Source organism: Artibeus jamaicensis, unplaced genomic scaffold (assembly GCF_021234435.1).
Source record: "Artibeus jamaicensis isolate MK-2021 breed Jamaican fruit bat unplaced genomic scaffold, CSHL_Jam_final contig_471, whole genome shotgun sequence".
NCBI lineage: Eukaryota > Metazoa > Chordata > Mammalia > Chiroptera > Phyllostomidae > Artibeus > Artibeus jamaicensis.
In genome coordinates, this window is record NW_026521850.1 from 1,644,427 (window position 1) to 1,664,907 (window position 20,481).

The 20,481-nt window shown below is 65.7% G+C and overlaps 1 protein-coding gene across 1 annotated transcript in view; it reads left to right on the forward strand.

The window, feature by feature from the left end:
- Positions 1 to 20,481, forward strand: part of COL5A1 (collagen type V alpha 1 chain) — a 105,641-nt gene that overhangs the window by 41,263 nt on the left and 43,897 nt on the right. Inside the window, exons 10-27 of the mRNA XM_053667719.1 lie at positions 109 to 150; positions 347 to 409; positions 3,721 to 3,795; positions 4,403 to 4,495; positions 5,703 to 5,759; positions 6,620 to 6,673; positions 6,945 to 6,998; positions 9,390 to 9,443; positions 9,929 to 9,982; positions 11,160 to 11,213; positions 12,521 to 12,565; positions 13,979 to 14,032; positions 14,644 to 14,688; positions 15,232 to 15,285; positions 15,476 to 15,520; positions 16,321 to 16,374; positions 19,454 to 19,498; positions 20,166 to 20,219. Coding sequence (XP_053523694.1) covers positions 109 to 150; positions 347 to 409; positions 3,721 to 3,795; positions 4,403 to 4,495; positions 5,703 to 5,759; positions 6,620 to 6,673; positions 6,945 to 6,998; positions 9,390 to 9,443; positions 9,929 to 9,982; positions 11,160 to 11,213; positions 12,521 to 12,565; positions 13,979 to 14,032; positions 14,644 to 14,688; positions 15,232 to 15,285; positions 15,476 to 15,520; positions 16,321 to 16,374; positions 19,454 to 19,498; positions 20,166 to 20,219 — 996 coding nt within the window. The remainder of the gene's footprint in view (positions 1 to 108; positions 151 to 346; positions 410 to 3,720; positions 3,796 to 4,402; positions 4,496 to 5,702; positions 5,760 to 6,619; positions 6,674 to 6,944; positions 6,999 to 9,389; positions 9,444 to 9,928; positions 9,983 to 11,159; positions 11,214 to 12,520; positions 12,566 to 13,978; positions 14,033 to 14,643; positions 14,689 to 15,231; positions 15,286 to 15,475; positions 15,521 to 16,320; positions 16,375 to 19,453; positions 19,499 to 20,165; positions 20,220 to 20,481) is intronic.

The window sequence follows — 20,481 nt, forward strand, 5'->3', positions numbered from 1 at the left end:
CCGCACCCCACCCTCCTTGTGCCCCCCCATCCTGGCCTGGGGCCTGCAGACCCCTGCTGGGACGGTGGAGGGGGGCCCGGACTCAGATGCTGTCTCCCTCTTTTGCAGGGCATGCTCTTGGAGGGGCCCCCCGGCCCTGAAGGCCCCGCAGTGAGTGTCCTTTTCTGGTTGCATGATGTGCGGGGGGGCCCTCGGGGGTGGGCTTTCAGGAACACCCCCTAACACCTGTGGGCGGAAGAGAGGGTGCCCCTGCTCTTTGCAGACACCCCGGGGTGCAGCTGGGCGGGAAGGGCTCTCTCCTGCGGCTGCATCTTGAACACTGTTCCGATTTTACTTTTCATTCTAGGGTCTCCCGGGACCTCCAGGAACGATGGGTCCCACTGGCCAAGTGGGTGACCCCGGAGAAAGGGTAAGGCACCCCGTGCTCCACAGGCTCATCCGTGTGCCCCCCGCTCTGGGACGGGCGCTGTCCTCACCTGTGCGGACCACAGCCGCGCCGCCACCTCCTTCTGCAGGTGGCCCGGCCCCGCCCGCGCTCACCCCGCCCCTCGCCGCATCCAGTCCCTCAGGTGTTCAGGGAGGCCGACTGGGGCCTGCCCTGCTCTGGGGGCGGTGACCCCATACAAGTTAGACCAGCGGGGTGGGTCCCACAGGGGCTGCCAGCGGCCGGCTCCCAGCGCGCGCCCCGCAGCCCTGTGTCCGAGTAACAGTGACAATGGCAGCCGCCGCATGGACCCTCCCTCCCTCCAGCTCCCCCTCCGTCCCCCTCCTCCTTGGCAGCCGAGCCACGACACAGGGGAGCTTGCTCTGGAGCAGATGGCACACCCCAGCGTCTGCCTGGCCGGAGGGACGCCCCTCAGGGTCCCTGCCCCAGAGATGAGGGCCGGACGCAGGACGTGGCAGTTTCATCCTGACACCTAGTGGGCCTGCGGGGTACTGCAGCCTGGCGGTACCTGTCCGGCAGGGTTTCTTCCTTTTTCTTTGGTTCTGTGCTTCCCGTTGTCTGAGGAATGTTGGCGACTGTGGCTCGGATGAGAGCTGGTTGTGGCAAGGCTGCGGACCAGGGGTCCTGGGCACGCCTGTGTCCCAGTGGGCGGGCCCGGCGCACGGCCTGTGGATGGCTGGGTCTGGTGGTGTGGAAGGGCCGGCGGCAGGGGTGGGTCTCGGGTGTCTGGGCGACGTGGCGGGGCCTGCGGATGGAGCAGCTGGGTCCTGGGTGAGCAGTGGGACAGGGGCAGGTTCCCCTCGTTCTGTGTGGCCAGGGAACCTCAGCCTGGAGGGGCCTTGAACAGGATTCCCTGCCACTGTCTCCCTACGTCCAGAGGCTTTGGGGGCCCAGAGTAGCTGGGTCTCGCCTTGTGGCAGGGACTCAGCCGGCCGCCAGGACCCTCGTAGACGTGCCCCTGGCACCGTGGGAGTTCCAGACAAGCCAGTGGGGGCCCCGGCCTCCCCGTCTCGTGACTAGAACTCACAGTGGAGGCTGCAGCCTCAGACCCGGTGTGCTCCGAAGGTCTGCGTGAGGTGGGGGACGGCCACGTCCCCCCCCAGAGTGTCACCAGGTGGACCCAGGAGTGTGGCCGAGCACACATGTCAGGGAGAGGGGACGGCACGCACAGTAGGTGACAGACAGTCCTCTCCCGGGAGCAGGCCAGGGCGCCGTGCTGTGTCGTGTGCCTGGGTGTTGACTGACCTCTTGGTCCCAGCATTGCCCCAGGTGTCTGTCCATCTGTCCACAAGCACAGGTGTCCCACTAGGTTTCCACAGGGCCGGGCACAGGTCTGGGACTGAGGCTGTGGGTGCTTGTGGCCCAAGGGAAGACTCATGGAGTCGCACCCACCCCCTTGGTCCTGGCCTTTCGACTGAACTGGCTCCAGCCGGTGGCGGTGGCCCTGTGGTCACCCCGCAGCCCGACCTGCCGCTCCGGGTGCACGGGCCCGTCCTCCCTGTGGGCGCCCAAGTGCTCAGGGCGTCTCGGCAGAGGGAGCGGGAGGAAGAGGCCGGCGTGAGGGCCCCCGAGGATGGACTCTGTGGGCCCGGGGCTGCCCCCGGGTCCCTGCCGGCTCCCGGTGCCCCCTGGCACGCCCGCAGGAGTGCGCTCTTCACAGACGCCACGTGGACGGCACCCGTCCCCGGGGGACACCGACCCGTAGTTTTAAATTGAGGGTTTCATTCGGGGTTGACCCCGAGGCAGAAAGCTCAGTGGTGAGCGGTCATCTGCATAGGTTTCCAAGACGAGAGCTGGGCGGCAGAACGCGTTCCAGATTTCTTTTAAAACAAGTTTAAAAAGAAAAATCTGAGAACTTTTTCCGAGATGGTGGACAAGGACCGTGGGCCCGGACCGATCAGCAGTGAAGACAAGAGCGACCCTATGACCCCGCCGCCCCCTTCTGGGCCGTCCCCGAGAAGGGGCCTGGACGCCGGCGCGGCAGCAGGTGCATCCCGAACCCCGGGGCGGCCCCGGTGTGCACCGGCGCAGGGCAGGTCACACCGCAGGTGAGCCGTCCCGCGAAGGAAACTGGACGGCCACACATGGAGTGAGGCCAAGCTCGGAGGTCAACTCTGGGACACTGGTCTCATGCAAAGGGGGACCGCCTCCCGAGCCACATCCTGTCCCCCGTGGGTCAGGTGTGTGGGCTCCCGGCTTCCTCTGCACGGACAGGCCGAGACCTCCGGGGACCTCCGGGGCAGGAGCGGACCCTCACTGTGTCTGAGCCCGTGTGACGTGGCACCTCACTAGGACAGGGGTGGCAGCCCTCCAGGAAAGAGCAGGTGTGCGGGCCCAGAGGGCTCCACTCCCGGAGTTCCAGGACAGCCACCCCGGTCCTCCGTCTCCTTGGCCGGGAATCGATCTCGTTTCCTGGCTCCGGGGCGGTGCGTGCACACTGTCCTCTGTGCGGAGGACGGGAACCCACGCCCGAGTTCCCCTGGAGAATGGCAGGCGGGACTGTGCATTGGGTCGGTGCGGTGAGCTCCGGGCTACGTGCAAAACAAACTCCACTGGCCTCAGGCTTGTGGGGCGTCGCCCGCGGGAGTGAGAAGCTGAGCGAGGAGCCCTTTGCCGGAGACACTGTCTCACGGGGAAGCGCTGTGTTCGTTCAGCCCTGGGCTGACCGGAGTCAGCTGGAGAGCCCGCCCAGGAGGGGTGTCTGTCTGGGGCCCGCCTCGGAGCCGGGGCAGCCGGACGTGCGGAGTCACCGCGCGGTCCCTTCGCTCTGCCTCCCTGTGTCTCTCCGAGCAGCGGACACTTCACACTGTGTCCGTCTGAGCCGTGACGCGTGGGTCAGTGGGGCGGGATGAGTGGCCCGAACTGACAGTGGACAGGAGCCAGGCCTGCAGCAGCCCGGGGGGCACGCAGCCCTCGAAGGAATGTCCTGGAGGGGTGGGCGCCCCCGCGCTCCATCCCTGCCCACCCCCGGGGTGTCGACTCTGCCCCTGGATGGCAGCCCCCACCTTTCCTTCCGTCTGGGCTCCTCTGGGTCCACCTGGACCCCCTCCTTCCTCACCCCGCCCCCTCGGGAGCCTTTCCTTATCGTGATGCCACAGCGATGCCGTCATTTTCTGGGGTGGGTTCCGGAACATTCTAGTCCACGAGGTCCTGCACTCCTTTGTGCGTGTCCAGTGTATTACTGGCCGGGCTGTGGCTCCCAAGCTCCTCCTCCTGGCCCAGCCGGCTCTGTCCCTCTGCGCACTGACCAGGCTCTCCGGCCCCTCTGTCCACAGGGTCCCCCTGGACGCCCGGGTCTCCCTGGGGCTGACGGGCTGCCTGGCCCCCCTGGAACCATGCTCATGCTCCCCGTGAGTAACCCCAGGTGTGGGGGCGGTGGCCACTGGGCGGTGGGGCCCTGGGCTGTTTCCAAGGGGAACGATCTCCTGGCCACAGACTCACTGCACCCCGGGCCCGAGTGCACGTGCCAGGCGGCGGGGCCGTCCCCTTCACGGGAACCCCCAGCCCTGGAGAGAGAACGCGTGGTCGGTGTGGATGTCAGTGTTCTGACTGATGTGCATTTCCTGTGAGCCCGCTCTGTCTGTCTGTCTGTCTGTCTGATGCCCAGGGCGCTGGGCACAGCGCAGTGTCCCCTGGCCTGGAGCCTGGAGCTGCCCTCACCAGGCCTCCTCCGTGCGGGCGCGGGCGCGGGCCCTCGGCCCTTCCTTGCAGTAACTAGCGGCCGCGGGGGCTCAGGATGAGAGGCCGCAGACGCCAGGAAGGGCTCCCTGGACGGGGGGGGGGGGTCCCCTGAGGCTGCAGGGCTGGAATCGGCGGGGGAGGCTGGGGCAGCCCTGTGGGGCGTGGTAGGCGGCGTGCACCACGTGGGGGGGGGGGAAGCTGCCCAACCAGACCCTCCCGGGCTCTGTGGGCACCCACGTCGGTGCGCCCCTGGTGACCCTCGTCTTACACCCCCAGTTCCGGTTCGGAGGGGGAGGCGATGCTGGCTCCAAAGGCCCCATGGTCTCAGCCCAGGAGTCCCAAGCTCAAGCCATTCTGCAGCAGGCGCGGGTGAGTGGGGTCCGGGTCCTGGGGGGGGCACTGGGGGGCAGCAGGCGTGGGTGAGTGGTCCCCGAGACGGCCGGGCTGACCTAGACACCCCTGAGAGCCCCCGTGGGCCCCAAAGCACCTGGCGTGGCCTGGGCCCAGGGAACCTCTGTCCTCCCACTGCTCCGCTGTGCACATCAGCCGACAAGTGAGCTGAGCCCCTGACTGACACGGCCCCGAGGGTCGATGGCCCTCGATGTGTGAGATGCCCGCCCCGGGCTGGGGCACGTCGGTGACTTTGGCGGAGCGCCCGTACTGGGGCTTTGCAAGAAGTCGCTAAATCAGCCTCCGTTTGGCAGTATTTGTGTGGCTCGCAGCCAGCTGAGCGGCACCAGCAATGGAGTGTGGAGTGACTGCAGGACAGTTAGAGCAGCGAGTTGTCATAGCGGGACAAACCGCCCGCGAGGTGCCACATAGCGTGTAACAGACCCCGCCACCAGATGCATCAACTGGGCTGCCCGCTGGCGTGTTAGTCTGAGTGCATTTTAATAGAAGCCAGGTGGGCGACGGCTTGGACGGTTTTATAGCCCGGGTTTCCAAAGGGAAGTGGCCTCTTGCAGTGGGGGTGACACAGCCACATGCAGGGACCGCAGCAGGTGCTTTAGGAATGCAGGTGGACTGTGCCGTGGCAGGTGCAGCCGCCCTGGGGATGGGAAGGCGGGACAGGGCCTCCTGGGTGGGCAAGGGCTCTTTGCAGGTGTCGGTGGCTGCAGCTCCCAGGGCTGCCGCTTCTGGGACTGGTTTAGTTCACCAACAGCAGCAGGGCTCCCCGGCCACTGGGGGCGCTAGACGTGCCTCTCAGGATACAGTGTTACTCAGGATACAATGTTGCTCAGTTCCACAGTCCTGTGAAACCTACACCCAGCCTGCCCACCAGGGAGGCTGCTTTGCAAGCTCACCCCTCAGGGCAAAGGGCTGGGGGGCCAGTGGAAAGGTCAGCACAAGGCTCTGAACACCCCAAGCGGGTGGGGCGCCCCTCACCAAAGCAGGAGGTGTCACCCACCTGTTTGCCACCCCCGCCTCTGTTCCTGTCCTGGGTCGCGCTGAGAGCCCCGGAGGAGCAGAGGGGCGGGCTCTGGACTGCATGGGACCCCCTGCAGCGGCCGCCCCTGGCCCGGCTCCCCTCCCGTCAGCACCGGCCGTCTGTCAGCCTGTCCTGTGTTTCTTGCAGCTGGCGTTGAGGGGCCCAGCCGGCCCGATGGGTCTGACCGGGAGACCCGGCCCCATGGTGAGTCACTGGCAGCGGGAGGGGGACATGTGGTGAGGGACAGGGCGCCCCCCGATTTCCTTCCCTTTAGTCTCCCCACTCCATTCAGAGAGGGGAGGACTCGCTCTAAGCTGCCATTCACTGTCATCCCATCACTGGCACTGGGCACCTTGGGGGTGGGGGGCCCTGGGCAGGTGGGGCCTGCCTTGGCCTGGGGGCGGGGAAGCCCCCCACGCCTGCACTGGCTGCGACTGTGCCCTGTGACGCAGGGGCTGGGAGACTTCCTTTCCGGGTGTCGACGTGGGGGTCAGACCAGGTGCCGGCCCTCCTGCCCGGCCTGCCGCAAAGCTGGGTGCCTGGTGTGCTGGGCACAGGGCCCACAGATGGGACCCTCAGGGACGGGGGGTCCCTTGCAGTTTACAAGGGGACGGAGGATCTGAAGGCCCGGTGTCCCCACTGCCATTCCCCAGGAGCAGTCGGAGCCCTGACCCCCCCGCTGCCCACCCTCCCCCACCCAGTGAGGCCCAGGGCTGCCCTCCTCCTCCGGTGTCTTGCCTTGTGACAGGCCCAGAGGATGTCCACTCACTGTCCCGAGCCACGGGCTGTGACCTCATGGTCACATCCATCTTGGAGAGGGAGACACATGTTACCGTGAGCTTTGTGGCTCTTGTGTCCCCGACTGTCCAGAATTTTGTTTGAAAGTAGGAAGGGATCCAAACAGTGAGCCCTTTCCCTGTCGTGAGGGTCCCATCTGAGGTGGGCGGGTCCGAGGGTCCCTCTGGGGAGCCCGGCCGGCAGTCCCGAGTAGTTTCCTCGTCCCCCGCCCCAGCCACCCGCAGCCTCGCCCCACGAGCGGCCCTTAACCAGCCGTGTCTCCCTAGGGTCCTCCCGGCACCGGAGGCTTGAAGGGCGAGTCGGGAGACATGGGTCCTCAGGTACGTGGGCCCCTCACCTCTGCTCTTTGCAGGGGCGTCTCTGTGCTCGGGGGGTTGTAACTGGGGGTGGCGGCACCCCAAATGCTGCATTTCTTCGGGGCCGTCAGTGGCCCTCGCTCCGGGTAGCGGGTCTCGTGCCCTGTCCCAGGGGCGCCCTGGAGCCGGCAGCCGGGAAGACGAGCCACGGGCTGGGTGGACAGGCGTGGGGCAAGATTTTGCTTTTGTTGAGACTCGGACGCGCACTGACCCTTTGCCCTCTGACCCCGGACAGGGCCCGAGAGGTGTGCAGGGCCCGCCCGGGCCGGCGGGCAAGCCTGGGAGAAGGGTGAGTGTTTCTCGGGTGGTGACCGGCCGGGGCCGGCCTGGGGTCTGCCCCTGACGTGACGCGGGGGCAGGAAGGCAGCTGCTGCCCCTGTCAAAGGCACGTCTGTCTCCAAGGCCGGGCGCCCTGGCCTGGGGTGGCGAGCTGAGCCCGTGGGCGCTGTCTCCTGGGACTCAGCAGCCTCTGCCGCCCCGGCCTCCGTCCTGGGCACGTTAATTTAGTTTAATAAACAGTTTTAATCAAAGCAGTTCCCCAGGCCCTTCGGGAGAAGCACCAGAGGCAGCATTATCGGTGGGCTGTTTCCGCCTCGTTTCTGCGCAGTGGCCTCGGTGAGGGGTCCGGCTGGCGCCCAGCTCCCCCGCCGTGCTGGCCACCCAGGTTCTGTTTGCGGCTCAGTGGACGGGCCCAGGTGGCTTCTGCGGATGGCGGCAACTGAGAGAGGGTCCGCAGTTGTCCATCGGTCAAGTTCACGGACAGCGTCCAGACGAGCTAGGGGAGTCCCAGTTGACCACAGGGTGCTCTCACCCGTGTGTCTTTCCACCGGTGGGCGTTCCTAGTGCACAGAAAGAGTTTATTCTCGTTTGTATTTGTTCGGGGCTGAACCTCTTCGAGGTGCGGTGTCTGCGTACGCGGCCAGTTCCTTTCTGCTTTCAGGGCGCGCACGGCGAGGAGGAGGGATTCCTGAGCAGTTAGGGATCCTCCCAGCCCGGAGCTGATTGCTGTTAGTGAGGGGGGTGGCTGAGGAGGCCGCCTGCGGGGCCACGGGTCCCGCAGGCACCAGGCCGGGGCTGGACCATCCTGAACAGGCCAGCGGGGCCGGAATTGGGGTCCTCGGGAGAGAATGGGGTGGTTCACTTTGGATCCGGTTCTGCGGAGGGTTTTTATTTCCTTGTGCTTTGCTGTGTGTCCCTAGACACTCACCCATGTTTTGCTGTGTGTAACGTGCAGTTTTTTGCCCAACATTTTAAGGAAAAGTAAGGGTGCATGTTACACGTGGGCAGCGCTAAAACACGGGTGTGTGCATTATACGTGGCAAAATGCGGTGGTGCCACGTTTCGCTGGCCCAGGTTTCTCAGTCCAGGCGAAGCTGAGAAGGGAAAAGAGTGAGGACGGTTCGCCCTGGATTCGCCCTGGGACGGCTGCAGGGCTGCACTGCAGCGCCGGGGCCGTGGGTCCGCCCCGCGTGGGAGCAGGGCCTGTGTCCCAGAGACCCACCAGAGAAGAAACGACGGCGGGGGCGGGGCCGGGGGTCCCCAGTGACCCTGCTCCTGTGAGTGATGGAGGCATCTGGACATTCTGCCAATGCTGTGGCATCGTGAGAACTTTCCGGACCAGTGTCCCTTGGTGTCCGAGTGGGCAGTTCGGAGAAGCAGCTCCCCACTGCCCCCCCCCCCCACCTGGCGTCCTGTCTGCACCTCACCCAGTGCTTGGGCCCCTCTCCTGTGGTGACTGTCCTTCCCGGCAGCCCCGGGGCTTTAAGACGGGGTGGGGTGTGGAGCACGACCCAGCTCCTGTGGCCCCCACGGGTCCCCGGCCCCCCCTCTCAGTGCCGCCCGTCCTGTCTCCTCTGGGGTCTGAGACACGGGACGGCTGCTCTGCAGACCGTGTCTCTGCCGGTCACACGTCCCTGGGTTACAGCCGCCTTTGCTCAGTGCACACGGACCGTGGGGGCGCGGGAAGCCACTGATCTGGGCCGGCCGTGGCCCTCTGTTGGCTGACAGTTGTCATCAGCAAGTGGCCTCCCAGCTGAGTCCCTGGCCCTGTTGAGGGGACCTCGAGCTTGCCAGGCCCACGCCACCCCTCCAGTGCTTGTGGGGTGGTTACAGGGGACTCCGGTGGGTCCGTGTCCTGCCCGGCAGCCCTGTGGCCAGGCAGGAGGGACCGTGGGCTTGACCTTGGCTGTGTTCCCAGCTGGAAGCAACAGCCGTGGGAGTGGCCGTGGACGGAGTGTCTTGCTTACGGCCCGGACCTGCCTTTGGGTGGCCGTGTGGCCTCAGTGGGACAAGCCAGCCCCCGGCCTCAGTTCCCCCTTACGGACTCGGGCCCACAGCAGGCACTCACTTGCCCTCACCTGTAACCCGAGTTCCGCGCGGTGGAAGGAGCCGTGGCCGCCTGTCGGGCCACCCTCCCTCCTGGGCTGCCAGGCCTCGGGCCCCTCAGTCTCTCTCCTCCAGCTGAGGCTCACCTGCCGCCTCACGCCGCCGTCACAGACACAGAGGGGCAGGTGGCACACCCACCGGTGGTTTGGGGTGGCGAGGCCCAGAAAGGCCGGAGTCACGTGGGAGGTGCCCTCAGCCCCGGACGCCGGACCGGGCCACACAGGGCTGGCGCCGTCTCCCCGGTCCCCCGGGAGGCTGCCGCTTTGTGCCGACGCAGTGCCCGCCTGTGTTCCAGGGGCGGCCCGGCAGTGACGGAGCGCGAGGGATGCCCGGGCAGACGGGCCCCAAGGTAGGCAGCTGCCGTGGCCCTCGGGGGTCCCGGCCACTCTCACCGCTGTCCTCATGTCGGTGACGTGGAGACAAGCCGGTTGTAATGACGAATGTGGCTGTGATGACAAGTCCCGACGTCATGACACTTGCACCCACCTGGGGGTGGGGCCCGAGGGGGGTGGCCCTGTTGGGGTCACTCCGTCATGCTGGCAGGAAGTCAGGTAGCGGGTGAACGTCAAGGGCTCGTGCGACAGCTTCAGGTAGTGGAGTGGGGTGCACAAGGGGACGACTTGGGGACGAGGGCCCGCTCTCCTCTGCCCCTTTGCTGGTGTCTGGGGGGGAGGCAGGGATGTGGCCCCCAGGTGGGAGGAGGGAAGGGGAGGGGTGGCTGGTGCCACTCTGGGCGGGTCCGGGGCCCAGGTGCACAGACACTGCCCGGACGGCGTAGGGGGGAGGGTGGCCGGCACTGTGTGGTCCCTGAGCCACCCTCTGTCCTCCTCACAGGGTGACCGTGGCTTCGATGGCCTGGCGGGACTGCCGGGAGAGAAGGGACACAGGGTAAGTGCCGCCCTTGGGAGAGGCCCCGGTGGACCTTGGGCAGCGCAGGGTTTTCGGGGAGACCCTTCCGGACGGCCTCGGGCTTCCTGGGCGGCCGGGGAAGGAGCCCCTCGGGGTGGGCGTGGGACTGGAAATAAATGCGAGGGACTGCAAGGGACAGAAAGTCAGCCCGAAGGAAGTGGCCCCCTCCCCCAGCAGCTGACGGAGAGGCCATGGGGCCCGTGGCCGGAGGGCGGGCGGGGCGGGGAGCGCGCCTTCCGGAAATCCAACTTGTGCAGAGCGGCCTTGACTGCCTCGGGCCCCGTGGATGCCATGTGGGAAGGTGGGGCCGGGCCAGTGGCCACAGCTGCTGAAGAGGGTGGGGGTGCACCCCCCCCACAGTCAGCCTCACTCTGCCCCTGTTGGAGTGTCTCCACGTGACTGGTGCAGGCGGCTCGTGGGGTTTTTCTTCCTTTGACACAGATGACGCCTCTTATGTTCAGACACGTTCTGGATGTGAAGGGACACGCACATGCACACACAGTCCACACACCTGATACCACACACATGTATGCACATACAAAGTACACATGTGCTTGTACCCACATACATCCTCACAAGGTGTGCCCACACATGTGCGTGCCCACACACACTTGTCCGTGAGGTTTAGCAGTCATGTTCTCTGCTGCACTAGAAAATAGTTGTTGCGACTTAGCCAAAGCTGCATGACCCACGCCACCCCCAGCCACGGGGGACACGCAGGGAGATAGCACTGAGGCCGGCCTGTCTGCCTCTCCGGCCGACGAGCTCATGTTGAGCAGCAGCCCTGCGGGAAGCCTGAGGCAGCAGCGGCGGAGGGGCCGGCACCAGCCCCCAGGGTGCCCACAGGCCAGGGTGGTGGCCTTCTCTGGGGAGCGGTGTGGGGCGGGGGCGGTCGGGTACAGCTCAGCTCCTGCCATGGCCACCGGGGGCCTGTGTGCCTGAGGCCTTGCCAGGTGCCTGGTCTGGCACAGCTGCCCAGACACCGTTTCCCCCGGTGACCGTCCTTATGGCCGGCGCACTCCCAGGGGGTCTCCTGTGGATCCGGGAAAGCCTGCAGTGGGTCCGGGTTAGAGAAAGACCACGGGGGGACTTGGGACAGGCACACGGGACCGGCTCTGGGGCGCTAATCCTGCTCTGCTCTCTGGTGATTTCCTAGGGCGACCCTGGCCCTTCTGGCCCGCCGGGCCCTCCGGGAGATGATGGAGAAAGGGTACGTATCCCGTGCGTCCAGCTGCATCTGCCCGCCTGCCCTTCGGAGTTTGGCAGGAGAACCGCGTGTGGCCTGCTGGTGGCCATGACGTTGGTGTGTGGAGGGCGGGGCCTCAAGGATGAAGGCCCGGGCGTGTGTAGACTGGTTGCCTGTCCCTGGTTGCAGAACAAGCACCTCTCGCTCCCCGGGCAGGCGCCCCCATGGCCACTGCGGGGAGGAGCGTGAGCGAGGTGCTGAGAAACAGCAGCGCCTGGCCTGGGGCCTGAGCGGCCCAGGTGTGGGGCGGGGCAGGCGGGGCAGCTGCTGCCTGGGCGGGGCAGCTGCTGGGTTGGATGGGCTCCGTGCCCCGGGGCCTCCTCCTGGGGCTGCAGGCCACCTGTGGTCCTCAGACCCCGCGGCCGAGAAGCACACAGCGGGGACTGGACCCCCGCCCTCCGCACGCCCCGCTCACTCTGGGGGTCTAGTAGTTGTCGGTGCATTTGCAGAAGAAGGCGTGGCAGCCCCGGCACTCGGGCGGGAGCGTTGCGTCCAGGCCCGGCCGTGACTCCGCCCTCCCCAGCCCCTCCTGGCCTGTGTGGGGGGAGGGAGGGGCGGGGCCCCCTCTGGGTGTCCGTGCTGCCTGGTCCAGGGCGTGTGTTCTGTGTGCGTGCATGTGTGTGCGCACACACACGTGTGGTGAAGGGCAGAGGAGGGCGCAGCGCGGTGATGGCGTGGGGAGGGGAGGCCGGTGTCCACCAGCCGCTGCTGACCGTGCACCAGTCCCGCCGAGGCAGCGCCCACTTCCAGAGCCGGGCTGGACTTGGGTGGCTGTGCGGCCGTGTTCAGGACCCTGCCGGAGACGCTGGGTTCCCACGGGGCTGGGCCAGGGGGCCCGGTGATTCTCCCCAGGTCCCTCCCCACCCAGTTTCTGTCATTCACGGTCCCGCCTTCCACCTGCTGGCCTGCCTGTCCATCCGTCCGTCTGTCCATCCACCCATCCATCCATCTGTGTGTCTGTCATCAATCTGTCTCATTTCTATCGCTCGCTCGCTCCACTGTGCATGTTTGTCTCTGGACCTACAGCCTGTGGTCCTTCCCGCCCGCTGTCCCCTCCTTGGCGCTGTGGTCTGTGAGCCCCGAGCCATGTCCCAGCACCCCGAACCTCACGGTCGCCCGCAGCTTTCTGGGAATGAGGACTCCGGGCCTTCCCGATGGGCATGGGACTCGCAGCCCCGGCGGAGGGTGCTGACCAGCCCGTGGGAGGGGATGTCCCCTGGCACCCAGGCATCAGAGCCTGTCCCTAAAATCCCGCCCTTTCCCCTCCACAGGGTGACGACGGAGAAGTTGGGCCCAGAGGGCTGCCCGGGGAACCCGTAAGTCCACTAACTGGGGGCGTGGGGGGCTTTGTGACTTCACCGTGGGGACAGGTGTCATAAGGGGCCGCCTCTGGGCAGAATTGGGGATCGGCTTAGAGCAGCGAGAGCGAGGGGCTCAGCCGGGACTCAGAAACAAATCTGGGGGTGCCCCTGAGGGGACGAGGAGGAGCCAGGGGGAGCTGGGGGGGCGACGCTAAGGTGTCCATCTGAGCCTTCCAGGGGAGGCAGCTCAGGGCCCCGAAGGTGGTGGTGGGCGTCCAGGGACCTGAATTGTCCAGAGTCGGCCACGTTTTCTGAAAAGGCGCCCCCTTCGCCTGCCCCCGGCCGGGCACCGGAAAGCTCTGCTCCCAGAGCTGATTGCTGTTTCCGGCCCCGCCAACGTCCTGAGCAACAAAAGGACGGTAATTACTCCTCCCTCACTGGTACTTTGGAGCGTCTGGCTTCTTTTATCGATGTCCGTGGGGCCGTCCGCCTCTGGCGGTGCTAATTGAGGAGAAATATTGCCAGTGCCGTGCGGAGGAGAGTGGGGGCTGGTGCTCACACGCTCATTTGGGACTAAATTATACCCTCACTGTCTGATTAGCCACGGAGGAGGATTCATCAACACTGCCCGCTCTCTAGCACACATTTGAGCCATACCTTCTAGGTCATTAACTTCCAAAAAACACTCACAGGACTAGGCATTAAAGCAGCGAAGGCACCGCTGAGGTGCAGGGCACCTGGCCAGGGTTCTCACCACTGCGCCTGAGAACGTTCATCCTTCCAAGTCCCTGAGCCTTGGGGACAGGCTCCCTGACTCCCCGGTAGGGGGGTGGGGGCAAGGGACACAGGGTGGGCTCCCGTGGCCGCCAGGGACCCTGCAGTGTCACCAATGGGCTCTCAGGTCCATCCTGGGGCTCGTTCCCACCCGAGCACCCCACCGCCCGGGAGGGGGCTGCGCTCGGGCACAGCGGCCACCCCGAGAGGCCTGAGCCCAGGCTTCCTCTCATGCATCTGGTCATGACGTCCCCACCGGGCCCTAGTTCCTCTGTCCACCCTGACCCCGTGGGGTGACACAGTCACATGGCATTGCCAGGGGAGGGCCCAGGGCGCTGGCAAGGAGGACTGGAGGAGCCCACGCCCCAGGCCGCACGGAGTAGCTGTGCCCTGGTGGGGGGCTTGTGGGCCCGCCTGCCTGGCGAGTGGGAAGGCCCCCTTTCCCTCCGGTGCCTCCCGACCCCTCGTCTGAGCCCCCAGCCATTCCAGGGACCCCCGTGGACAGGTGGGCTGGGGCCGTGGAGCCGGGTGGGAGGGTCTGTGGGCCGCACTCCTGGGACAGCATGGAGACTGCGTGGCAGCAGGGACCCCAGACACAGTGGGGGCTGAGCGTGGTCTCGGGACCTCACCCTTCCTTGCTCTTTTCTCTTTCAGGGGCCACGTGGTCTGCTGGGGCCGAAGGGTCCCCCGGGCCCTCCCGGACCTCCTGTAAGTCCTGTTACCTGTTTTCTTGTCTGTCTCCGTTGCTGCCCTTGAGACCCGGGGCCACCTGTGGCTCACGGCACTGACTGACCGCTGGGGACACTCGCCCAGCGCCCCCGGGAGGGGCCCGCGGGTGCTGAGGCTCACCTGAGAAAGCCGCCTTGCGGCCCGTGCGGGTTTGGGGGTGGGGGCCCCGGACCCACGGGCTCTCCCGCTGTCCCCTCACCCACACGGCACGGGTGCTACAGAGAGTAACCCAGACACCACGTTGCCTCCCTGCTTGAAAGCACTTCCAGCAGCTTCTGGAAAGTTCTGGAAGGAAGTAGAAGTTCGTGGCTCTCGTGGGGGTCTGTGCGGATGGGTGTCTTCCCGGAGCCAGGCGTGGCCTGTGCACCGGCCTCAGCCCCTGGGCCCTGCTTCCTCAGAACTCGGGCCTGCCCCCAGGCAGGGAGGGGCCTGGCGGTTCCCTTGACCCCTCGCTGACCACGGCTTTGGAATTTATTTGGGGTCAAGCCCCTCCCCTTCCCCAAAGGTCGCGACACATTGTGGGCAGGGACCGGGGTGTCCTCCCGAGCATTACTTCTTCAGCATTTAGTCCCTTCTCTGACCTCACGCAGGGTGTGACGGGGATGGATGGCCAGCCGGGCCCGAAAGGGAATGTGGTAAGTCTTGGGGTCCCCACTGCCCAGCCTCACAGTAGGGGTGCTCCCAGTAGGTTTGTCATTGTGGAGACCAGTGGGGGCCGCGGGAGGAGAAGCGGCCCTGGGGCTGCAGGGGCGCCCGCCGGCACGTCAGCCCACCGAGGAGGGGCAGTGCCCTGCCTCGCAGCCCCCGCGGGCCCCGTGTCGGTTCTGAGGGTCCTGGCAGACTGAGCGTGGCAGGGTGGTTCGGGGACTTTCTGCCCAGGGGAGTATCTCCCACTCAGTCCCTTCACGAGCTTTCCTGGGGGCGGTTGGGGTGCGTTTGCAAAAACGGGGCGCTCAGGGCCCAGGGCGAGAGCCCTGCGGGTGGTGGTCCGGTTCTGCGCGGGGCCGCCTGCCTGCGCCCGCGGGGCAGCCTCCGTGTGTGGTGGGTGCGTCGGGCAGCGGAGCAGTTTCAGAGGACGGGGGGCCAAGATGGGGGGCCCAGGCCGCGATGAAGGAGGTGCGGTCTCCCCTGCCCGCTTTCCAGAGCCTCATCAGTGCCTTCGCTTTCATTTCCTGTAGGGCCCCCAGGGGGAGCCCGGCCCCCCAGGACAGCAGGGCAATCCCGGTGCCCAGGTGAGTGAGCCGGGGGCGGGCTTCTGGGCAGTGGGCCGCAACTGGCCTGGCCCAAAGCAGCCTCGGCCCGGAGGTGGCCTAGAACGCGGGGGCGGTGTCCAGACGCGAGCGCGGGGAACGGTGGGCGATGGCAGGGAGGGGTTCGGAGCCAACCGGTTCCTGACCTTTCCACCCTGCCCTTCCCCACTAGGGTCTTCCCGGCCCCCAGGGAGCCATCGGTCCCCCGGGAGAGAAGGTAGGTGGCCTGAGCTGGGCGTAGGGGCACCACTGCCCGCCTGTGGGGTGCGCTGCAGGCCAGGAGGGGCGCTGGGCATTGGCGGCTTGGGATGTGAGCCATTATCCTCCTCAGACTGTGGGGGCCACTCAGCTCGGAGCACTGAGCACTGGGGCCAAGCGGGGGTCTGGACCTGTGTCGTTCACTGATTGACAAATTTACTCACGCGCTCAATCACTCGTTCACCCCTTCATTAATTTAGTCATTCACTCGCTCACTCATTCTCCAGCTGTGGGCAGGGTTGCCCGACTTGGGGAGAGGAGCGCACAGGGTACCGGGTTGCGTTCGCACTACCTGTGCTCCTCCGAAAGCAGATTTCACTGGGCGCCCTGTTCGTCATTTGATCTGCCCTGGCTGAACGTGGCAGCTCTGAACACGCCCTTGGCCCCTGAGTTGGGTGCTGGGGGCAGAGCACCTGGGTGGGGTGAGCAGAGCGACCGCTCAGGGGTGGGTCTCAGTGCGGCACGACCCCCGGGGGGTTGTTCAGACAGCTTGATGGGCCTGGGGTCCCCCCTTCACCTGGCCGGTCCTCGCTTCACCTGGCCAGGACATTTGTTCCCATCGCAAACCCCGAGGCCCCGGAAACTGCACCTCGCTGGTGCTCCAGGTGCTGGCAGTCTCTATGCAGTGTGGGCGGAGCACCTCGGAGCATCCTTTTCAGCAAATGTTCCTTGAGGAGCAACTTGGACAAGTGACCCCGGGGGCGTGCAGAGTAGACGGGGAGCCCGGGGCACCCGCTCACGGGGTCTGGTTTGTTCCAGGGCCCCCTGGGAAAACCAGGCCTCCCAGGAATGCCCGGCGCTGACGGACCCCCGGTGAGTACCCCTGCACCCGGCCCCAGGGCCACCCCAGGGAAGGGGCTGGAACCCAGGCTCTGGGGCCAGCGACATGCCTGTGGCCCTGCTGTGGCGAAGACCCCCTGAGAGCTGGGGCCAGAGCTCAGGGGTGGTTCCAGAACGTGCTTCCACGCAGGAGTGGCAGTGGTGCAAACAGGAGCATCAGTCACTGTCTAGGGTGCGCGGGCTGGGCTGCAGTGTGGCCACGTGTGCTAGTGTGCGAAGGGAAGGCTGGCGTGTTTCCAGGGCTCCCAGGCCGGGAAGGGAGGGGGCGGAGCAGCGCATTTGCCGCGTGGGAGCCCACAGCTGTGCAGCCAAACCGGGCGCCTTCCAGAAATAGCGAGTTAGTGACAGATCCGATCTGTGCGGGGGTGCAGGCGGGGGGGGGGGCAGCGCCCGGAGCCTGGGGCGGGGCGGTGGTTCCTCTGCCCCCTCCCGCCTCCGAGTTCTCTTTCAGTGGCGGGTTTGGGGAGTTGGGGTTTTTTTGGAGTATTCGGTCGGTGATGCGTGGAGAGCCTGCTTCTGAGAGTCAGACTTGCCAAATTAATTACTTCAGACACGGGCACTTTATTGTTTTAATAATAACGCCATTAAAAACCGAGCAAGGAAGTTGAACCACATTGGTAATTCCCTGGTGACTGTGGAGTGCATGGCCACGGGGTTCCGTGTGCACGGGGCGGCGTCACTGGTCCCATCTGGACCTGGACCAGCAGGTCCCAACTGCTTCCGTCCCCGCGGGAGCCACCACAGGGGCTTCTGGGAGTTTGGATATAAAGTCAAGAATATTTTGCAATATGTTATTTACGTCCTTTCCATTGACACTTAATTGCATTTTCTAATTATAAAGTAGCACATTTTGTGCGGGGGAGAAATTAAGGAAATAAATGAAATGACAACCAAGCGGAAGCCCCCCTGACCCCGTGTCCCCGGGGGCTGGACCGGGAGGGCGGTGGAGGTGAGGCCTGCCAGCCGAGTCGTCTGTTCACTGCCTGCGACCTTCCACGTCAGCGGGGCGTTTTCTGCGCTGTGTCTGTGCGGCAGCCGGCCTGTGGCTCTGCAGGAAGGACACCCAAACCACCCCCCACCCCGACCTTACTGCACCGAGACCCCCGGCCCATGTGGAAACCTGCCACACCCTCTCAGACTCTTCGGGGAAGCGGGGGCCTTCAGGACGCCCCTTTCCGGGGTGGGGGGCCGCAGGCTGCCCCTCGTGGACTCCACGTCTCTTCCCAAAACAACAGCACAGCTTTATTTTTTTTTTTTCATTTTTTGGCTTTTCAACCACCGTAGACATTCACTGTTGTGCTGGTTCCCGGCGCACAGCACGATGGTTCGACATTCACATGATTCTCAGAGCGCCCCCCAACATCCACGGCCCCCCGGCCCCCGCGTAGTCGTCACAGCGCCGGTCCCCGAGCTGGATGCTCTGTCTCTGACTGTCCTGTCACGGCCAGTCTGCCCTTCCCACTCCCGTCACCTTTTCCACCGGCTGCCTGGCCCCCAACCCTCCGGCCACCGTCAGTCCGCCCTCTGAGTCCCTGTTTCCTTCGTCAGCCTATTTCGTTACTCGGATTCCGCGCACAGGTGCGCTCACTCGGTGCTTGTCTTTCTCTGGCTGATTTCGCTGAGCACCTTGCCCTCGGGACTGTCTGCCGGCACGTAGAGTTTGAATAGCGGGCGCCTGCTGGCCTGCGAGCCCTGCGCTGATGCAGCAGCCGGAGGTGCTTAATGCAAAGGACAAGGGGACCTCCACAGGCAGCCCGGGCACAACCGGCATGGGGTGCGGACTCAGGAAAATATTTAAAATACCCTCCTTCCCAGAGTAGTGCATGGCCACTCGGCTCAGAGAGAGGTCCTGCCCCACTCTGCCCCCAGCCCAGGTTGGTCGCATTTTGGCTTCAGCTTCGGCTTAGGAAAGAGAAGGTTGGTTAACCCCTGCTCGTGGTCCACCCGAGGCACGGGAGCCAGTACGGACAGCCATGCACCTTGGCTGGCTGGTTCGGGGGACCAGGAGGGAGCTACCCTCAAAGGGGCCTTCCAGAGCCCGTGAGGTGCAGTCCCGGCGGCGCCACGTTACAGGGAAACTGCCACGCAGGCCCATCTGCCAGCGTGTGTGCGGCGAGGGGAGCGGGGGCCCACCTCCCAGGAAGCCTCCGCACCGTGAGAGGGGTGCTTCGGAAGGACTTTCATTTTCTTTTGCAGTCGCCTAATCATGTACAAAGAGCCTGTGTTGCTTTTTTAATCAGAAAAGTGTCCAATAGAAATACTCTCAGCTTCACTAGCTTTCCGTGACGAAGGCGATGCTCTTTGCGGAATGGTGGGGGCAGGCACACCAGTACAGAGGAAGGGGTGCCGGCCGGGCTTTCGTCTTGGGGAGTCCACCCGCCTCCTTCTGGCAGGTTTCTTTCCAGTCCTTTCTGTTCGAGCCTTTGTGATAAGTGAGTTGGTGCCACCAGGCTCCCCAGGGACCACCCCCCCAGCACACACAAAGGACCTCAGTGCCCTCCCGCGTGCTGTGACATCAGGATCTGCTGTGCCCAGTGGCATTGAGTCCAGGAAAACAGGAAGTAGAAAGAGCCCGTGCACTGGCCTCTCTCCACTGCCCCGACATGGGCAGCCGGGTCTGCACACGGCAAGCACCCCGACCACTGGGCCAGAGCAGGGTGCCCAGGGGCCTGGCCCTGCTTCGTGACCTTGCTTGGCTTCAGATTCGTTTTGCTGGGTGACCTTGAGCCAGTGCCTTTGTCATACTGTCCGCGCTGACCCGCAGTTCGGGGCGGCCCCCCTCCATGGTCAACTTTGGCCGTCACCAGGGCCTGGCATGATACCCCCGGTGTAAGGGACGCAGCTGAGGGTCGGGGGCTGTGGGACTCCCTTGGGCCGAGTGGCTGGGAGGGACCGAGCCGGGCTCAGTGGCCGTCGTCCTGACTTTGAGCATTGCCTGCTTTTGTTGGGGGGCGGGAAGGAGCGGGCGGCACCCCGGCTGCTGATGGGGCCGCCGCAGGGGAGGCATACGTCCGTGGGGCACCGACTGATACAGGCCTCTCTTTCCCGACAGGGCCATCCCGGCAAAGAAGGCCCCCCTGGAGAAAAAGGAACCCAGGTGGGTGCAGCCTTGGTCCGGACCCTCCAGCCCTTCCCGCAGGACAGGCCTCGGGGCTGTGGGCCCCCCTCTGCTCCAGGACGCTCCCCGAAGACGTGACGAGCTGGTGCAGCCCTGTCCCCGATGGCTCTGACGTGGGGCCATTCCCCACGGACCCGGGTCCTCCCGTCCCTTTGGGTCCTGGGCCCTGCCCCACCCTTGGTTTCTGCACAGGGGGTTGTGGGTGCAACCTGACCTTGACCAAGCAGAAACTGGCGGCCGTGCGTGGTTGTCAGCAAGGCCCTTCCCTGGGTGGCCAGTCCTGTCCCCTCTCCCAGCCGGGAGCTGACCCGTCCCGCTCCGAGGCCCCTCGGCCAGCAGAGCATTCCTTTAACGGCAACACGGTCCTTCCGAGTGTCAGCACTTGCCCAGCCCGGCCTGCCCGGAGCTTGGTCATGCCGTCCCCCCTGGGAAGGGGCAGGAGCTCCTGCTGCAGCTCGGGGCTGGGTGCAGACGCCCGTGGGGCCCGCCCGGTGTCTCCTCTGGGGCCTGTCTGCACGCGGCAAGAGGGGGCTTCGCTGGTGGAAGGCAAGCTTCCCGCTGGTGGGCGAGGACCCGGAGGGGACTGCACGTAGCAGGCCCCCCACCCACTGAGAAGCCGCTAATGGAGTTTACCCTTTGGTTTCAGGGTCCGCCTGGCCCCCAGGGCCCCATCGGCTACCCCGGGCCTCGAGGAGTGAAGGTGAGGCTCCTGCCGCTGCGGGTCTGCCTGGCGGGGCGCGCCCGGACTGGAGCAGGACCTGGCCCTCCCAGGCTGCTGGAGGGACGCCGGGTCCGGTCCCTGGGCCTGAGCAGGGCGGGCAGATGAGCAGCTGGAACCAGGAAGGGCGGAACTCGGATGGCAGGATGGTGCCTCCTGCTGATTTTCTTTTTTAAGATTTTGTCTATTTTTAGAGAGAGGTAGAGGGAGTGAGAAAGAGAGAACGAAACATCAACGTGTGGTT